Source organism: Lupinus angustifolius, chromosome LG19 (assembly GCF_001865875.1).
Source record: "Lupinus angustifolius cultivar Tanjil chromosome LG19, LupAngTanjil_v1.0, whole genome shotgun sequence".
Lineage (NCBI taxonomy): Eukaryota > Viridiplantae > Streptophyta > Magnoliopsida > Fabales > Fabaceae > Lupinus > Lupinus angustifolius.
In genome coordinates, this window is record NC_032027.1 from 2,060,849 (window position 1) to 2,077,139 (window position 16,291).

Sequence of the window (16,291 nt, forward strand, 5' to 3'; positions counted from 1 at the left end):
TCTGACCAAATGTGTAAAGAGACATTTATTCAAAAGAAGTAGCTTAGAATTCATCATTTCTCTTCCTACTTCAGCTTAAATAATAATTTAATAAAAGTTGCTTCTTATCAGTTTTGACTTTCCTTCATACCTATAAATTATTAGGTTGAAAGATATTTATAGCATATACATAATTCTCTCATTTCCCAATCAATTATAAATTACTTATGAATTTATAATATCTATACACTGTTAATATAAAAATTTATATGCAATCAATACATCATTTAAGACTTATATATTTTGATTTAATACATTTTAAAGAATTAATGATAATTTAATATGAGTATAAACTCATATTTTTTCTCAAATGATGAACTGTCACGTGCGGCAAATTTGTACCACATATCAGGTATTATATTAAATGCAGATCTGAATAATGCATCCATCACCTTCTAATAATTAATTAAGATATATCTCCTTTCATTCACTATTTTTCTATTGAAACCATAGACATAAATGTCACACATATATTTGGCTGTACATATGTTGTCTCACATTAAGTGTCATTCTATGTGTCATGCCCTTATGATTAGTTAAAAATTACTTAAAGAATTAAATTTTAACTTAAACATATTTTTTCAATCAATCACAAGATCAAGTAACACTAAGTATGGAACAGCAAATGTGGATTCAATTATGTTGGCCAACTTTTGAAGATTTTGATACCCAAAAAAGGAAAGTGAAATTTCATGACTCATTTCACTGAAATCTAGATCAATCCTTGAACCACAATGAATGGAAAGCTTCAAGGTTCTAGTTTTATGCACCCTTTTGTTCCACTTCACACCTAGCATAAACACACTACAAAAAATTGCACCAGGACAATCTATAAAGGGTGATGAGACTCTAGTTTCACCTTCAGAAACTTTTGAAGCTGGTTTCTTAAGCCTTAGAGACCAATACTTTGGAATATGGTACAAGGGTCTTTCTCCAAGAACAGTTGTATGGATAGCCAATAGGGATGCACCACTTGGAAACTCTTCAGGAGTTTTGAATGTTACTGATGGAGGAAACATTGTTATTCTTGATGGCACAGGTTTTGCAGTTTGGTCCTCCAATACAACAATAATTGTAAAAAAACCACTTTTGAAGCTTTTGGATAATGGAAATCTTGTTGTGGTGGAAGAGAACAACCCAGAGAAGTTTCTTTGGCAAAGTTTTGATCTTCCTGGTGATACTTTACTACCAGGGATGAAACTTAGAAGTAACTTAGTAAGTGGTGATTATACATCTTTGATATCTTGGAGAGATACACAAGACCCTTCTAGTGGTTTATATTCATATCATATAGATACTAAAGGTCTTCCTCAAGTAGTTATTACTAAGGGAGGGGTATTATTGTTTAGGCCAGGTTCATGGAATGGAAATATTTTATCTGGGATTGCATCTAAGAATTTGTACAAATCTTTTAATTTTTCGTTCGAGTTAACTGATAAGGAAGTTTCTTATGGTTATGAACTCTTGAATCAATCAATTGTCTCGAGGTACATGCTCACTTCGACCGGTCTAGTGGAGCGCTTCATATTCCGTGATCAGGTTAAGGGTTGGCAGCTTTTCCTAGCTGGCCCTGCAGACCAGTGTGACAATTATGCAATTTGTGGTGCAAATGGTAACTGTGATGTTACCAACTCTCCAACATGTGAATGTCTTAAGGGTTTCATTCCGAAATCTCAAGCGAAATGGAACTCGCAAATTTGGTCTGATGGTTGTGTAAGGAGAGTTGATTTAGCCTGTGGCAAGAGTGACGGATTTCTGAAGTTTACGGGATTGAAGTTGCCGGATACGTCAACCTCTTGGTTTGATAAGAGCTTGAACCTAGAGGAATGTGAGAAATTATGCCTTAAAAATTGTTCTTGTGCAGCATATGCAAACTTAGATGTGAGAAATGGTGGAAGTGGTTGCTTACTTTGGTTTAATAACCTGGTGGACATGAGAAAACTCACCTCTGGAGGACAAGACTTTTACATTAGAGTGGCAGCTTCAGAATTAGGTTCTAATATCTTTATTTCCATCTACCTACATTCATGTCTGATTTTCCATTTGAACATAGAAGTAAAGATATATAAATTCTAGGCCTAAATAAGCAGAAAATAGTATTGGTCGAAAACAGTTTTTAGTATGAATCCTATAAGTTTCATCCTTAAAATTTACATTGAAGCATATAATTGCTCTCAACTTTCCTTGTTAAGATGTGCTTTAGGTGCTCAAAATTTTGTGTGCTGACAAAATGCTTCTAATCTCTCAGACCATAATAACGGCGTGAAAAAGAAGCTTGCAGGAATTCTGGTAGGATGTGCTATGTTTATTCTCACTTTGATAGGACTTGTAGTAATCATACTTCGGAGGAAGAAACTCAAGAAGGAAGGTAATTGTTTAGTTATTTTAACTGATTTGTTCTGAAAATATATCATGGTACACATAAAAATTATCTAACATTTGCATATATTCTTCTGTGATTAAATTTGAAGGTTTCTAATGTCTTAAGAACCATGAGCTTTTTCCTTATGATAGAACTTACAATTTAGTTATTCATTGAGTATCATTCCTCTATCTTTTCAGGGAGGAACCAAATAATAAACTGGAAGAATCACACTGATAACAAAGATAAGGAAGGCATTGACATACCAATATTTGATTTATCAACCATAGCTAATGCAACTAGTAATTTCTCAATCAGCAACAAATTAGGAGAAGGTGGATTTGGACCAGTTTACAAGGTAATATGATTATATTTATATCTTACAATTGGACTTATCTTCTGATTCTTATCTATATAACTTTCCAAATATAATGATTGTCAGGGAACACTGAAAAATGGGAAAGAAGTAGCTGTAAAGCGACTCTCCGATAATTCAGGACAAGGGCCGAAAGAGTTCATAAATGAAGTTGAGCTAATTGCAAATCTTCAGCACCGAAATCTTGTGAAACTTCTTGGCTGTTGCATTCATGATGACGAGAGACTATTGATATATGAATTCATGATCAACAGAAGCTTGGACTACTTTCTCTTTGGTCGGAGATTTCATCTTGCTTCAGTACTTGATTTTATCTTACCATTATCACCAACTTAAGTTCATTCTAACTAAACTGGAAAATGTTTGTCAGATGAAAATAAAAGAAGTCTACTGCATTGGCCTCAACGCTTCCAAATTATTTGTGGGATAGCTCGAGGACTTCTATATCTTCATGAAGACTCAAGACTAAGGATTATCCATAGAGATCTCAAGACTAGCAACATTCTTCTTGATGAAAATATGAATCCAAAAATATCAGATTTCGGTATAGCTAGGATATTCGGGGAAGATGAAGCTGAAGGCAAAACAAAGAGAATAGTAGGAACTCAGTAAGCATGCTTAAATAACTTGATTTTGTTAGAGTTTATGTTGCATAAAATTTTTCCCACTTTTTCTAAGATTCAATTCCTCATCTGTTGTGTTGCAGTGGCTATATTTCTCCGGAGTATGCAACCCGTGGGTTTTTCTCAGTAAAGTCGGATGTCTTCAGTTTTGGTGTTATTGTACTAGAAATAGTTAGTGGAAGGAAGAACAGGGATTTTTTGCACCATAGTGATCTTGACCTTCTTGGGCATGTAAGTATAAAATTTTTGTCCATTTAAAATTCCTACATGATTTATATATTCCTAGGTTAAGTCAAAACTCACAATTTGAATTTTCATATCCTCTAGGCATGGAGACTATGGGGTGAAGAGAGGCCATTGGAGTTGCTAGATGAATCAGTAGGGGATACAAGTACTGTATCTGAAGTTGTGAGATGTATAAACATGGGTCTTTTATGTGTACAAGAGAGACCAGATGATAGACCAGACATGTCAGGTGCAGTTTTAATGTTGAATGGTGAGAAACCATTGTCCAGGCCTAAGGAACCTGCCTTTTATCCACACCAATTTGGCTCTTCATCAAGAAACTGTGAACTTCCATCAACTAATGAAATGTCTATTACACTTTTAGATGCAAGGTAGTCTAGTCTATATGGAGTTTGCTTATTATTCAAATGGAAATGACTTCAATTCAATGCAGTCTTTAGAACACTGCACTGTCTAACTCTTTCCAACTTCTCATCAGCACTCTCATAACATTCAACTATATTCAAAGTTTTGAAGAATATGAGCCAAAACAGAAAGAAAGAATCATGAGAGGCTCAGATTAATTATATCAAGAACCCTGTTCAAACACAAGCCATTTTAGTAATTTACACTAGTGATGTCATTGAAATGTACCCAAGCAATACAACAATCAGTGAGCCAGTTATGTTCTTCCCTAAATCATAGCTATTTATATTCTTATTTAAGCACTTCTTTCAACATTAGTATTTACTTTCTTTTGAAGTGTTTACCTTCTAGCCTGACTTTTATACATGTTATAATCTATATCTTATTACTACATGCACATGCAGAATCAACCAGCACTTAAAAACATATTTTGATATTCTTGTAAAAGGACTCAAATCTTATTTAAGTACCATAAACCATATTACCATATATAGAATTGGCTATTTGTAGAAACCATAGTATCATTCTGTCGTCTGCACTAATAAAGAAGCATTGAGAATTTGGGATTCTAAAACTGCATATACCCTAGCTCTGACTAATTTTGAAGTCATTATTTGACTCGTACCTTCAGCAACATACGAAAAGAGCGAAACCAACGAAGAGTAATCTCGGCTAGGACAATTATCAATATCCTTAGGTCTGAAAATCAATCATATGGAGAACTAACACCATTCAAACAGAATTTTAGGAACCACATGTATGGTCTAATGCCAAACCAACAGTGACAAATCAATCAGCATAAGGAACTACCTGAGTATTTTAAACAGTACAAGATCCAGAGGGTTTCAACAAAATGAAATGGACTACAAATTTGTGATCCGTGTTTGACAGATGGTTGGGTAGAATGATTGATCTTCCTTTTGTGATCAGTGGAATTTATAGTACCACAACTAACCGATCATGCACCTATGCTCCCAAGGAAGAACAACCTCGCGTAGACGTGTTGTTAGGCAAGTGGTATGGTTCTCATTTTTCGGCCACTTCAGATCAAAATTCATTAGTCTCTTAGGTGCTACTTTATTAGTCTCATCGTCGTCCTCTTCCTCCTCTATCTCGGTCACTATCGTCTGTCTTCGCTTTTCTATCTTAATATCTTTGTTCTGGCAAAGTTCTATCATCGCCTGATAACAATTGGTCAGCTCCTCCTGGAAACAGAATAATATATAAAATGCTTCGCATAATTGTACATATAATCAATCATGAATAACAAGTTAACAACTGCACAATTTTTTTCTTTTCTATTCCATATACCGGTTTGTGTGTTGAGGGAAACTTTAAGGGATATGCAATGTTGGTAGCAGCAAGAAAACTGGATTGTGCAATCTGAGAAGGCTTGTATTCAATGAAGTCATCATCTACAGAACGAGAGAAAAATATAAACAAGTTAAATTATCTAATCGAGCCACAATTTACTAAGCATCAATCACTATTGGAAAACAACAGAGAATTAGCAACATGTGAGTTTACCTCCTAGAGCTTGGACTATGATCTCGTTGATAGAACGACGCTTGAAGCCTCCAATTCTTCCGAAGGTGGGATAAAAATAGTCCAGAAAGGAAAAGGGAGTTATAGGTCGCATTCGCCACCCAAGACTATCGAGAATGTGAAGCTCCATTTTCCTTATCGTGTCACGAGTAAAAGCTATTGATCTGTCTTCCTGTTAAAGAAATCCGGGTAATGTAGTAAACACAACTTGGCATAAAACTTAATCTGGTTTTAGTTCTACAACAAAAGATTACACATAAGTTTACCAGAAAAGAAGTAAGACAGAAGGACTTAGTCCTCATCTTTGCAGCAATAGTGAGGCAACAGATTACAACCAAACGAATTTCGGCATCCTTAACAAAACCAGAGAATTTAAACAAAGAATTCAAAGACAGGTTCATTATGAAACAAAAGAATGAATTGACAAAAAGAAAGAGAACATATATATATTACTAAAAATGGATTCCTTGATACAAAGCGATCGAAATAGTTCATAGCAAGATAGGGAATGAATGCATCCATATCTGTATTCCTCCAGTTCTGTATAAAAACAACATTTTCAATCAGCATTGCAGAATTAAACACAATAATGAACACGAGTTTCGCAGATATGACTTACAGTGGCGATCGTAGAAACTGCGAACTTCCGGATAATGATGTTAGCATGGTTGGTGTAGAAGTCCTTCTTAGGCATGAAATCAGACTCGAATTCGAAGTATCGGTGTAGAGCTTCCCGTTCCCTTCGAGTGGGCATGGGGAACTCTGTTTCAGAATCCATCCATTCGTAATCCATGCATGCACAAGTGATAAAATTCAAGAGAATGTTAGTTACTTAGTTATCAGCCTCTTAGTGTCACTGTTTTTATTTCACTCTCTCTTGACGGTTATTTCTTATAACTGAAATTGAAGTGAAGAATAAACAACATCACAAGTGTTATTGTACTAGAAACAGTTAGTGGAAGGAGCAATATCCAACTTTTTTTTTACAGTAATCATTTCATATCCGCATCACACAATAATTGGGATGTGACTCTAAATTATAATAATATGACTACATACCGTATTTGGGCCCATCGGACTGCATTGAATTCAAAATATTTTTTTAATCACAAAAATTCATATCACAACTCTCATAATTTACATCGTAACGATTGCAATAATGGCAATCACAATGCAATATAAAATAATGAGTCAACAAAGTTCCTAAATGATTTATGTGTATCTTTGTTCCTTTCTTTGTGTATCTTTGTTCAACTTGAACCATTGAGTGTCATAATAATAATCGTAATAATTGAAAGGAAGTGTTCAACAGTTGTGTTTGTGTAGAATGTGTGAACCATAGGTCAAACATGTATACAAGTTGATTTTCATTACTTTAATGTAACAACTCACTTTTTAATAGTATAGTTCATGATAGTGGTAGAGTAAATTTGTATATGTTGTCATTACATCATGTACATTTACCATTAATCTTTATTAACTCTTCAAAAAAAAAGTAATTCAACTGAATAATAAACAGAGAAAAATATGTATATACCAACAATGTAAGTATTTTTTACACTGTCACTATATTATCCACCGTTCATTTTTCATCATTATTGACTCTTCATAAAAAAGTAATCAAAATAAATGGTGGGTAATACATCAATATTATACTCTAATAGTTTATATAGTGAATGTGTATAAATTTTTACATTGATACTACATAAATATTATACTCATAAAGAATAACATATTGGGCCAAGAATAGGAGAATTGAAACGGGCCTTAGCCCATTGGATTGAGGGTGGGAATATCTATCTCATAAATGAATGACTCAGTGTGTTTTTGAATTCAAATTTTCACAATTTCACATTCCGATTTTGATTTCTGCGAAACATGGGAGAGGAAAAGAAGGTAGAACAAAAGTACTTCCTACTGAAAACAGAACCATCAGAATGGTCATGGGAGGATCAAGAATCAAACGAAGGAATAAGCAAATGGGACGGTGTAAAAAACAAGCAGGCCCAAAAATACATGAAATCAATGTCACTCAACGATCTCTGTTTCTTCTACCACTCGGGCCCAAAAGCCCGTCGCATTGTTGGTGTAGTAACAGTCATAAAAGAATGGTATTATGAAGAAGGAAAAGAAGGTGCTGTTGATGTTAAAGCTATTGGAGAAATGAGAAAACCGGTTGACCTGAAAGAAATGAAAATAATCAATGGTTTCATTCTCTTGAAGCAACCTAGGCTTTCGGTTGTTCCGGTTACGAAGAATATTTGGCAGCAGATATGTGATATGGGAGGTGGTTATGAAGGTGATGGTAGCAATGAAGAGGAGTAACAATAAGAGGTTTTTTCATATTTCACTTCTTTTTCTTTATCTCTTAGCACCATGTGTTATTTATGTAAGGAAAAATATTATGGATGGTGAAATTTAATTTTAGAAGTGATTTTTAAATTCAGTTGCAACTAATTTACTTTCTCCATTTCTTTTGTTAAGTAAGTTTTGAAAAATGATATATTTTCTTAAGAAAATTAATATTGTTATTAAAGTAATATTATGTTTGGCTGATTTATAAATAATATGTGTCATTTTTTTATTTTGTAATTAAAATTGTAAAGAGAATTTTATAGAATAATATAATGTAAAAATACTTAATCCTTCAATTTAAAATTTCAGAATCTAATATGGGAAGGAAATAAATTGTAATAGGAAAGGAAGCTGGTATAGTTGGACCACCTAATTATCATTGTAGTGTAAGTTTTAAATTATTTATGGAAGTAATATAACTTTTAAAAGAATCGTGAATGTTATCCATGAGTTTGGGGAAATCATGGATCAGTAATCCAAGGAACCCGTGCTTCTCATGCACGAGTTTCACTTTTCTAGCGGTCAGGTTCCTTAAAATCCTATCTAGTGTAATAGTTATTGATTGGTTCAACACACTCTTATTATTTTTTTTTTATAAACTCTGATATACTATGAAGAATTCGTCAAAAACTCTCGCGTATCGGTGTCCGGCACATATCCGACACAGATATGCTCGGATTCGCAAAGGATACGTATGATAGAGTATCCAAAAATTTAAAAAAAAAAGATAAAATAAAATAAATATTAAGACACTATCAGATTTATTTTTCAAAAACATATTCAATATATAGATTGTTTTCAATAAAATAGGATAAGATATATTTGTTTTCAATAAACACAAACTTATTTAAATGTCACAAAGCCTCCTACCAACGTACCATTACACAACATTAACCCTCCGATATCTGGTCCACCATATCGACTCTCTGATCCAGAACATCACCAGTCCATCGGTGCCTAGTGCTATCGCAATAGGTATGTTGTGAAGAGCAAACAGAAAAGGGTTGGAGATTTACGCTTTGAATATTTTGATTTATACTTATAATTTTATGTGTTTTTTATTATTTTATACGCGTATCCCTCAACGTATCGTATCCTATATTTTCGGAAAATTTGTGTCGACGTATCGGATATGTATCGTATTCGACACACGTATCTGTATCCGTGCTTCATTACTAATATATATCCTTTATACAAAGACCTTAATACAATATGATTATATTATATTCCATACCTAATTGTTTAAAACAATATAAAATAAATATATATAAAATTCGGTAATTAATATAATGAAAGAAATCTCAAACTTATAAAATGAATGAAATCTCATAAGCCTTAGGATTAGCTTATCAATTATAATAAACTAACTTGCTTCTTATCAAATGAATTAATCCACAAATGAATTAATCCACAAATGAGTATCACGTATTCTAAGAGTAAGTTTCTTATCCTAGTTATTAATTTTAGAGACATTTAATAATTTAAATTTATTCACTAAGTCAAACCATTAGATTTTCCTATAGAATCGGTGACTCTAAAATAAATTTAAAAAGCTTACTATTCCTCTCCCTTAATTAACTAACCTATGTATCAATCCATGAGAAACTAACATACTTTAGCAAAATTTATTTTCATTGAACAAATGCGGTCTCCAAAAAAATTTAAATTCCAGGACACATAATACCAAGAACTCAAAATTTTATAATCATCAAATTATAGAAATGGGAGTTCACAAATTCAAAACCCTAGTATAGAAGAACTATAAAATTTGTAATTACATAACGCAGAAAAGTTGTTAGATCCTCTGTTTTGCGAGTGAAAATGGAAAAAGTTTCAAGCTTTAGCGTCACAGAAATGGCGAAACACAACGACCCTTTCGATTTCATCATCGACCTTTGTCAAATCTCACCCTCTCAAGAAGAACTACTGCGTCATCAACTTTTCGTCGGAGAAACCGTTGATCAACCGTCTCCTTCCCCATCCGCCGCCGCCGGAATTCTCATGATGTCAATGCCGCAGACCCAATACCCCACCGAAAAAGACGCTTCTGCCCCTAAAGACCAAGACGTTTTTCTCACTCCACTCGAGAAATCGTTATCGCTCCCCATCTCCAGCGATGACCCTTTCGACAATGTTCCTCAATTCGTTGATTTGCGCGGCGATTCAGATGCAACCGTGTACGTTGATTTGGGTAGGGATTCTGATTTAGGGTTTTCGGACGTGCAGTTAACGCAGGTGGTTCACGAAGAATTGATTGATGGGAACTCAAGTGGGGCTAAAAGAGTTGTTGTTGGCGATAAATTCAAGGGTTTTGAAAGGGAATTGGATTCAAATGAAAAAATTAGCGAGTCTGCTATGAAAAGATTGAAACTTTCTGACCCTAAATCAGGTTTTGATTCTCCAATGGTCTGTTTGGGGATTCAATCTCAAAAGGGCAAGGATCAATTTGGGTCTGAAGCAAAAACCCATTTTTGCAATGTTGAAAAAGGGTCTGAGAAAAACAATAGTAAGATATCTTGTGTTTTTGATGTATTGAAGTTTCTCTCAGAGAATTGCAATGATGATGATGATGAAGAAGATGGTGTTGAGAATCTTAGTTTGTTGGAAGCATTCAAGAAGGGTGGTCTTAGTTTTCCTCGTCCGAGGTGGTGGCCGGAAAATGATAGGTTCAGGAGGGAGAGAATACTATAAGTGTTACTTGATTTTGATGCTTGAATTTTGGAACACTTAACTACTTTTGAATGGTTATACTAATCTAATATCACAATGGAGGCAATGAGGTTCTTCTTTCTCTTGTAAGTGGAATTATTTGGTACATAGATTAGTGTTCTTTTTCGATGGAAGATTGAAATTGTATTTGTTATGCATGGCCTGCAAATTGTATTTAAGTTTCTTTGACTGATGACATGTTAATATTTTAGCTGAATTTTGGAAAAGTAGTTTTTGCCACTTATAATCTAGTTGAAAGCTTATAATTACATAGTTGCGAAGTGTATTTAAGTTTCTTGTTACTCAAATTTGCGGTTTTGAATATAATCATCTAAATTTTTGTAGTAGAACTCATTAACTTTTCAATGCAAGCTTTATTTTGCACATAAAATTGTCCACGGTAAACAAGATATGACAAGGTAAATAAAATAAACAATGTAAACATAAAATAAACAAGATTATACAAAAAAATCAACACAGTGTAGTCTTTGAAGAGAAATGTATTGCTTAATTTGTTAATGAATAATGAGTAATGAGAAGGTCAATGACCTTTGATCTGGCCTCTTGGACAAAACACCTTGCCGACCAGGTAAAAGGTGCAAACTTAGCTCCAAGGGACAAGTCCAAAATTCCAAATCACTTAATTCCGGCTACTACTTATTAATATTATTTTCCCAACCTACCATGTAATTTATACCCTACTTTCATCATCTATATATAAATCAAATCAACTTTGAATAAGAGCTCCATCTAAAGCTATTCCTTCTACAGTTAGTTAAGTTGCAAATATCATTCATAGGAAATTAAGAACCATGAGAAAAGAAGGAAACAAGCAAAGCAAGTTTAAGCACTACATTTTATCCGCCATCAGAATTCTAAAGGGAGTAAATGCTTGTGCCAGAGGATTTGCTGGTTCTGGTGCAGATGATGTTGTTCAAATTTCACACCTCAATTCATCAAGGGCAAATGGTGATGAAAGACCTAGGGAGCTTTTCAGAACAATGCTTACATTAAAAGTGGCTAACAACATGGTGGAGAGAAATTATTGCATGACCAAGAATAATGTTGGCAATAACAGCATGACATCTAGTACTTTCAAACATGTCTCATGTTGTTGCCCAGAACATGGTTCTGGACCATGCAATAATTTCTCCAAAACTAGAGCTGCTATGCATGGAGAAAGGACAATGCAGATCAGAAATAATGTTGGAAACCAAACGAGGATGGTTATGCATGGAGAGAAAGTGTTGAAAATCAGAAATAATAATAATGCAGGGAAGGAAACAATGATTGTTATGCATGGCCATGGACAAAGGCAACCAAATTATGCAGGGTATAAATATAATAGAAAGAAAATGAGCTATCATAGTGATGGAGTGAATAAGATGGAGAGAATTGATGAGGATAAACCATGTTCATTTGAACAAGATCAAAATGATTTCAACAAGGCTCATTTATTGTATCTCTATCCAAGAACCAGAACTAATACAAGTTCTGGAAAAAGATAACAACCTATTTGTAGATTTCTAGTCCAATTTTTAGTTTGAAGATGTTAATATTCAGTCCCTAATCCAATTTGTGAGAAGGGAGATATTGATATTTAATGATGAAAGAAAATATTGATATTTAATGATGAAAGAAAATATTGATATTCAAGGAGAAAATCATTCCATTAATATAGGAAAGAGGTGTATGACAATATTCATAGCTATTAACAACTATATTTTGGAGTGACCTAATCTTTATGGAATCTCTTGGATATTTCTTGATGATTGGTGAAATATCAATCCTAGGATTTTGAATCTCATGATTCTTACACACATATATGAAATAAAGGGTGCAGTGTCATACCTGAATCCATGTTCTTGGATGTGCTCCTTTGACCTACGTTTCTGAAAGAGGTTTTGTGGTATGATGACCTTCCTCAACCAAATCCATGATTCCTCTTAGGACTTGCATTTTAACTCTGATGGGGAGAGGAGAAAACTGAATTTGATTTGGTGTTTTGGGACCATAACCTTCCTTATGCATTAACTTACAGGGTTCCCCTTATCCCCTATAGGGTAACCTGATGTGTATCCACCCGTTAAGTCCGTATCTGTTATCAACTTTTAGAAATCTATGGGGAGCTAGTAATTAGATCACTTATAATGTAACCCCGAAATAAATAGTCGATATCATTCATTGTATCAAATATATGATGTTCACCTTAATTAGAAATTATAAATTTCTAACAATCTCTCACTTGGGCTTCATATCTTCCTCATACAATTATATCATAGGTTCTTTAGGCGCACATCCATATGTTATTTACATTTAAACTTCTCCTTAATACAATCTAGTCCATCTCATATATCAACTATGGAACCACCGCGACTTTTATCACATGCATGCGTGACTCGACCACGATGATCACCATATTAATATAATCAATGACAGATCAAATATGGATGAGTGACATGAAAATTTCATGCGATGTGATCTCAAACATGTCTGTTTCCAACTGGTCTTTCTGTATTTTTTAGTGAGATCAATCCAAAGTCTTTAATTGTAACACAATAGTTATAATGCACAATTTTTTCAAAATGGAAAAAATAAACCATCTACTTTATTATGCATAACAAAATTGTATATAACATTCAAAGTAAATCATAAAACATATAAACTCCCACTGAACTAAGGTACCCTAAGGAACAACACCTATATGAGCAACATGCTCATGAAAGACTTTAGGTACCAAACCCTTAATTAGTGGATCAGCTAACATAAAATTTATCTATATATGTTCTATGGAAATTTATCCAATTTTGAATACTTTCTTTAACAACCAGAAACTTTATGTCAATGAATTTTGACTTTGTAGAACTCCTATTATTGTTGGAGTAAAGAACCGCGGACTTGTTGTCACAATAAATCTTCAATGGTCTTTCAATACCGTCGACCACACGTCAACTAGAGACAAAATTCTGCAACCATATGCCATAGTCTGATGTTTCAAAACAAGCCATGAAATCCACAGCCATGATTGAAGGGGCTATGAGCGTCTGTTATGCAGACTTCCAAGATATAGCACCTCCCCAGTACAAACACATATCCAATGGTGGATTATCTACTGTCTAGACATCCAGAAAAATTGGAGTCAGAGTACCCAATGATCTCTAAATTCTTAGACCTCCGATAAGTGAGCATGTACTCATTTGTTATCTTCAAGTAACGCATAACACATTTGACTGTATTCCAATGATGCATTATAGGATTACTCAAATATTTGGCCAAAACTCTCACAATAAATGCTATGTCAAGAAGTGTGCAAACTTGAGCATACATTAGACTTCCTATTACAGATGCATAAGGAATCTTTTGCATCTCGTATCTTTCAAGGTCATTTTTAGGGCACTATTCGAGACTAAATTTGTCTCCCTTAGCTATAGGGGTATCCCCTGGTGCGTTTTAAAAAGGAAACAATTTTATACATCCCCATTTCAAAAAAAAAAATTTACCCATTTTGCGCAATGTTTTTTAGAAGTATTTTTCGGGGCGTTACGTTTCCCCAAGATCTTTCATTTCGAAATTCTTCGTTAGAAATCTCTTGTTCTCATGCAATAGTCACATATCACTATTAACAAGCAGTATATCATTGACATATAATACTAGGAAGATGAATTTACTCCCACATAACTTATGGTATACATAATCTTCAACTTTATTGCCTCAAAATCATACGAGATAATAACTTGATAAAATTTGTGATTCCATTGACGAGAAGCATGTTTAAGCCCATAGATGAATTTCTTTAATTTGCATACCATAGACTTTGAGCCAACTGACACAAAGTTTTCTGGTTGTACCATATAGATCGTTTCCTTAATGCCACCATTAAGAAACACAATCTTAACATCCATCTGATGTAGCTCTAAATCAAAATGAGCTACTAATGTCAATATTATTCTAAAAGAATTCTTTAAAGATACTGGAAAGAAGGTTTCTTTATAATCAATACTTTATTTATGAGTGAAGCCTTTAGCTACTAGACGAGCTTTATATCTGTCAATATTATCATTTGAATCCCTCTTGGTTTTAAATATCCATTTGCAACTAATAGGTTTCGCACCTTCAGGGAATTCGACAAGATCCCAAACGTCATTATCATGCATATACTTCATCTCATCCTTCATGGCATTGATCCCTTTTGAGAGTTAGAACTTTTTATGGCTTGACAAAAGTTCAATGGACCATCTTCTGTTAATCCAATGTCATCCTCATGTTCTTGAAGAAATACATTATAATCATCAATAGAAATCTTGCATTTCCCGTCTCAAAAAAGAGTCTTGAAGTGAGATAATAAAATTTATAGTCCTGAGAGCATTCAACATAGCCAACAAAATAACAGTTAAGTGTTCTTGAGTCTAGTTTTTTTCATGTGAGTGGATATCCTTAATGGCACTTCTACTTCTTGAGGTTGTTGAATTTATTCTATAGATACTTGAGGGAGAATATCATTGTTGTCTTGTTCTGAAATATTGTCAGGGACAGCTCATATGAGGTTTTGTTAACTGCTTTACTTGACATCCTATTAAGGATGTAAACTGTTGTCTTTAAAGCTTTCCCCAAAGAGACTCTAACAAGGAAAAATGACTAATCATACTTCTCACCATATCCTTAAGAGTTCGATTTAATCGCTCAACAACACTATTCATGCTAGGTTTGCCTGACATACTGTATTGTAGAACAATTCCACATTATCTGAGGAAAACATAAATAACCATTTTACAGCATCTTTATTGTTATTTCTTTTCTTATTCTAAGAAGTCATAACTAAGTGATCACTTTCAGTCTTATCTTTCTACAGTCATTCTTCCTCTTGCACATAGTCCTTCTGAGTGTTATAACTCACTTTTAATTGCTCGTCAATATAGACCCTGAATACACTCATACCTATTTTCTAAATATTCTTCACTCGAAATGTCGAAATCTGAAATTCTAATCGGATATTACGATCGAGCGATTTAAAATATCCGATCGAGTATTAGCCGATAATACTCGAGCATGTTTATCGCACGTGTCTGTGAAGTGGTCGTTTCGCTTTGGAATGCGAGATTTGCCTTTCCATAAAGCAAACCTCACATCACTCACTCTAATGTCATACGAAATCATCATTAGCCACCCTAGGAGATTTGCCATGAGCGCCTAAGGGGAAAATCTGATTTCCTTCTCTCCATAAGCTCCACACTTCACACTTCTCTCACACTCTCTCATTTCCAAATTTTCAAGAGAAGGTAAAACCCTCTCTTCATCTTTTTCTCTCATTTTTCTCATTTGTTCTTCCATCTTCAAAACCTTGATCTCTGAACATTCAACCAATGGATGTTGATGAGATTTAAGTATGATGTTCATGAGCATGTCAAGAACATATTCAACCGTTGAAATTTTCTAAAACGCTTTCTAACTCATTTTCTCCTCAAAACCGAAAATGGTGGTGTTCTTGAACTTATGAAAATATTTTGTTGAAACCATGAACAACTTGTGTTCATGGAGTTATTATAATATTGTATTACATACTTTTTATTGTTTTAGCCAAAGGGGACGATGATAAAGTCAAAGGAACCTTTAGGAAAATGTTTTGGAAAAATG

At 33.9% G+C, this 16,291-nt stretch overlaps 4 protein-coding genes across 6 annotated transcripts in view; 3 read left to right on the forward strand and 1 right to left on the reverse strand.

The window, feature by feature from the left end:
- On the forward strand, positions 659-4,387 carry LOC109334230 (G-type lectin S-receptor-like serine/threonine-protein kinase At4g27290). Of its 2 annotated transcripts, none has more exons than XM_019569870.1 (7): positions 659-2,032; positions 2,288-2,407; positions 2,602-2,759; positions 2,844-3,054; positions 3,148-3,385; positions 3,484-3,631; positions 3,728-4,387. In XM_019569870.1, the coding sequence occupies exons 1-7, from the start codon at positions 778-780 to the stop codon at positions 4,019-4,021; spliced, it is 2,424 nt and encodes an 807-aa protein (XP_019425415.1). In that variant the 5' UTR covers positions 659-777; the 3' UTR covers positions 4,022-4,387. The 2 variants fall into 2 exon arrangements, with proteins under 2 accessions (XP_019425415.1, XP_019425416.1); XM_019569871.1 differs by having other exon boundaries at positions 2,623-2,759.
- On the reverse strand, positions 4,815-6,368 carry LOC109334234 (putative cyclin-D6-1). The gene is made up of 6 exons (XM_019569876.1): positions 6,216-6,368; positions 6,050-6,136; positions 5,863-5,949; positions 5,579-5,768; positions 5,363-5,466; positions 4,815-5,256 (listed from the first exon to the last, which is right to left on the reverse strand). Exons 1-6 carry the CDS (start codon positions 6,348-6,350, stop codon positions 5,002-5,004), a joined length of 858 nt encoding a protein of 285 aa, XP_019425421.1. The 5' UTR covers positions 6,351-6,368; the 3' UTR covers positions 4,815-5,001.
- Positions 7,456-7,961, forward strand: LOC109334236 (thymocyte nuclear protein 1). Its single transcript, XM_019569878.1, has one exon. The coding sequence runs from the start codon at positions 7,475-7,477 to the stop codon at positions 7,919-7,921; it is 447 nt and encodes a 148-aa protein (XP_019425423.1). The 5' UTR covers positions 7,456-7,474; the 3' UTR covers positions 7,922-7,961.
- LOC109334233 overlaps positions 9,710-16,291 on the forward strand; it is a 36,700-nt gene continuing 30,118 nt past the window's right edge. The window contains exon 1 of one of the 2 annotated variants that reach the window (XM_019569875.1): positions 9,710-10,622. In XM_019569875.1, the coding sequence (XP_019425420.1) occupies positions 9,773-10,622 (850 nt within the window). In that variant the 5' untranslated portion in view covers positions 9,710-9,772. The remainder of the gene's footprint in view (positions 10,623-16,291) is intronic. The other variant, XM_019569873.1, reaches the window with a different exon arrangement.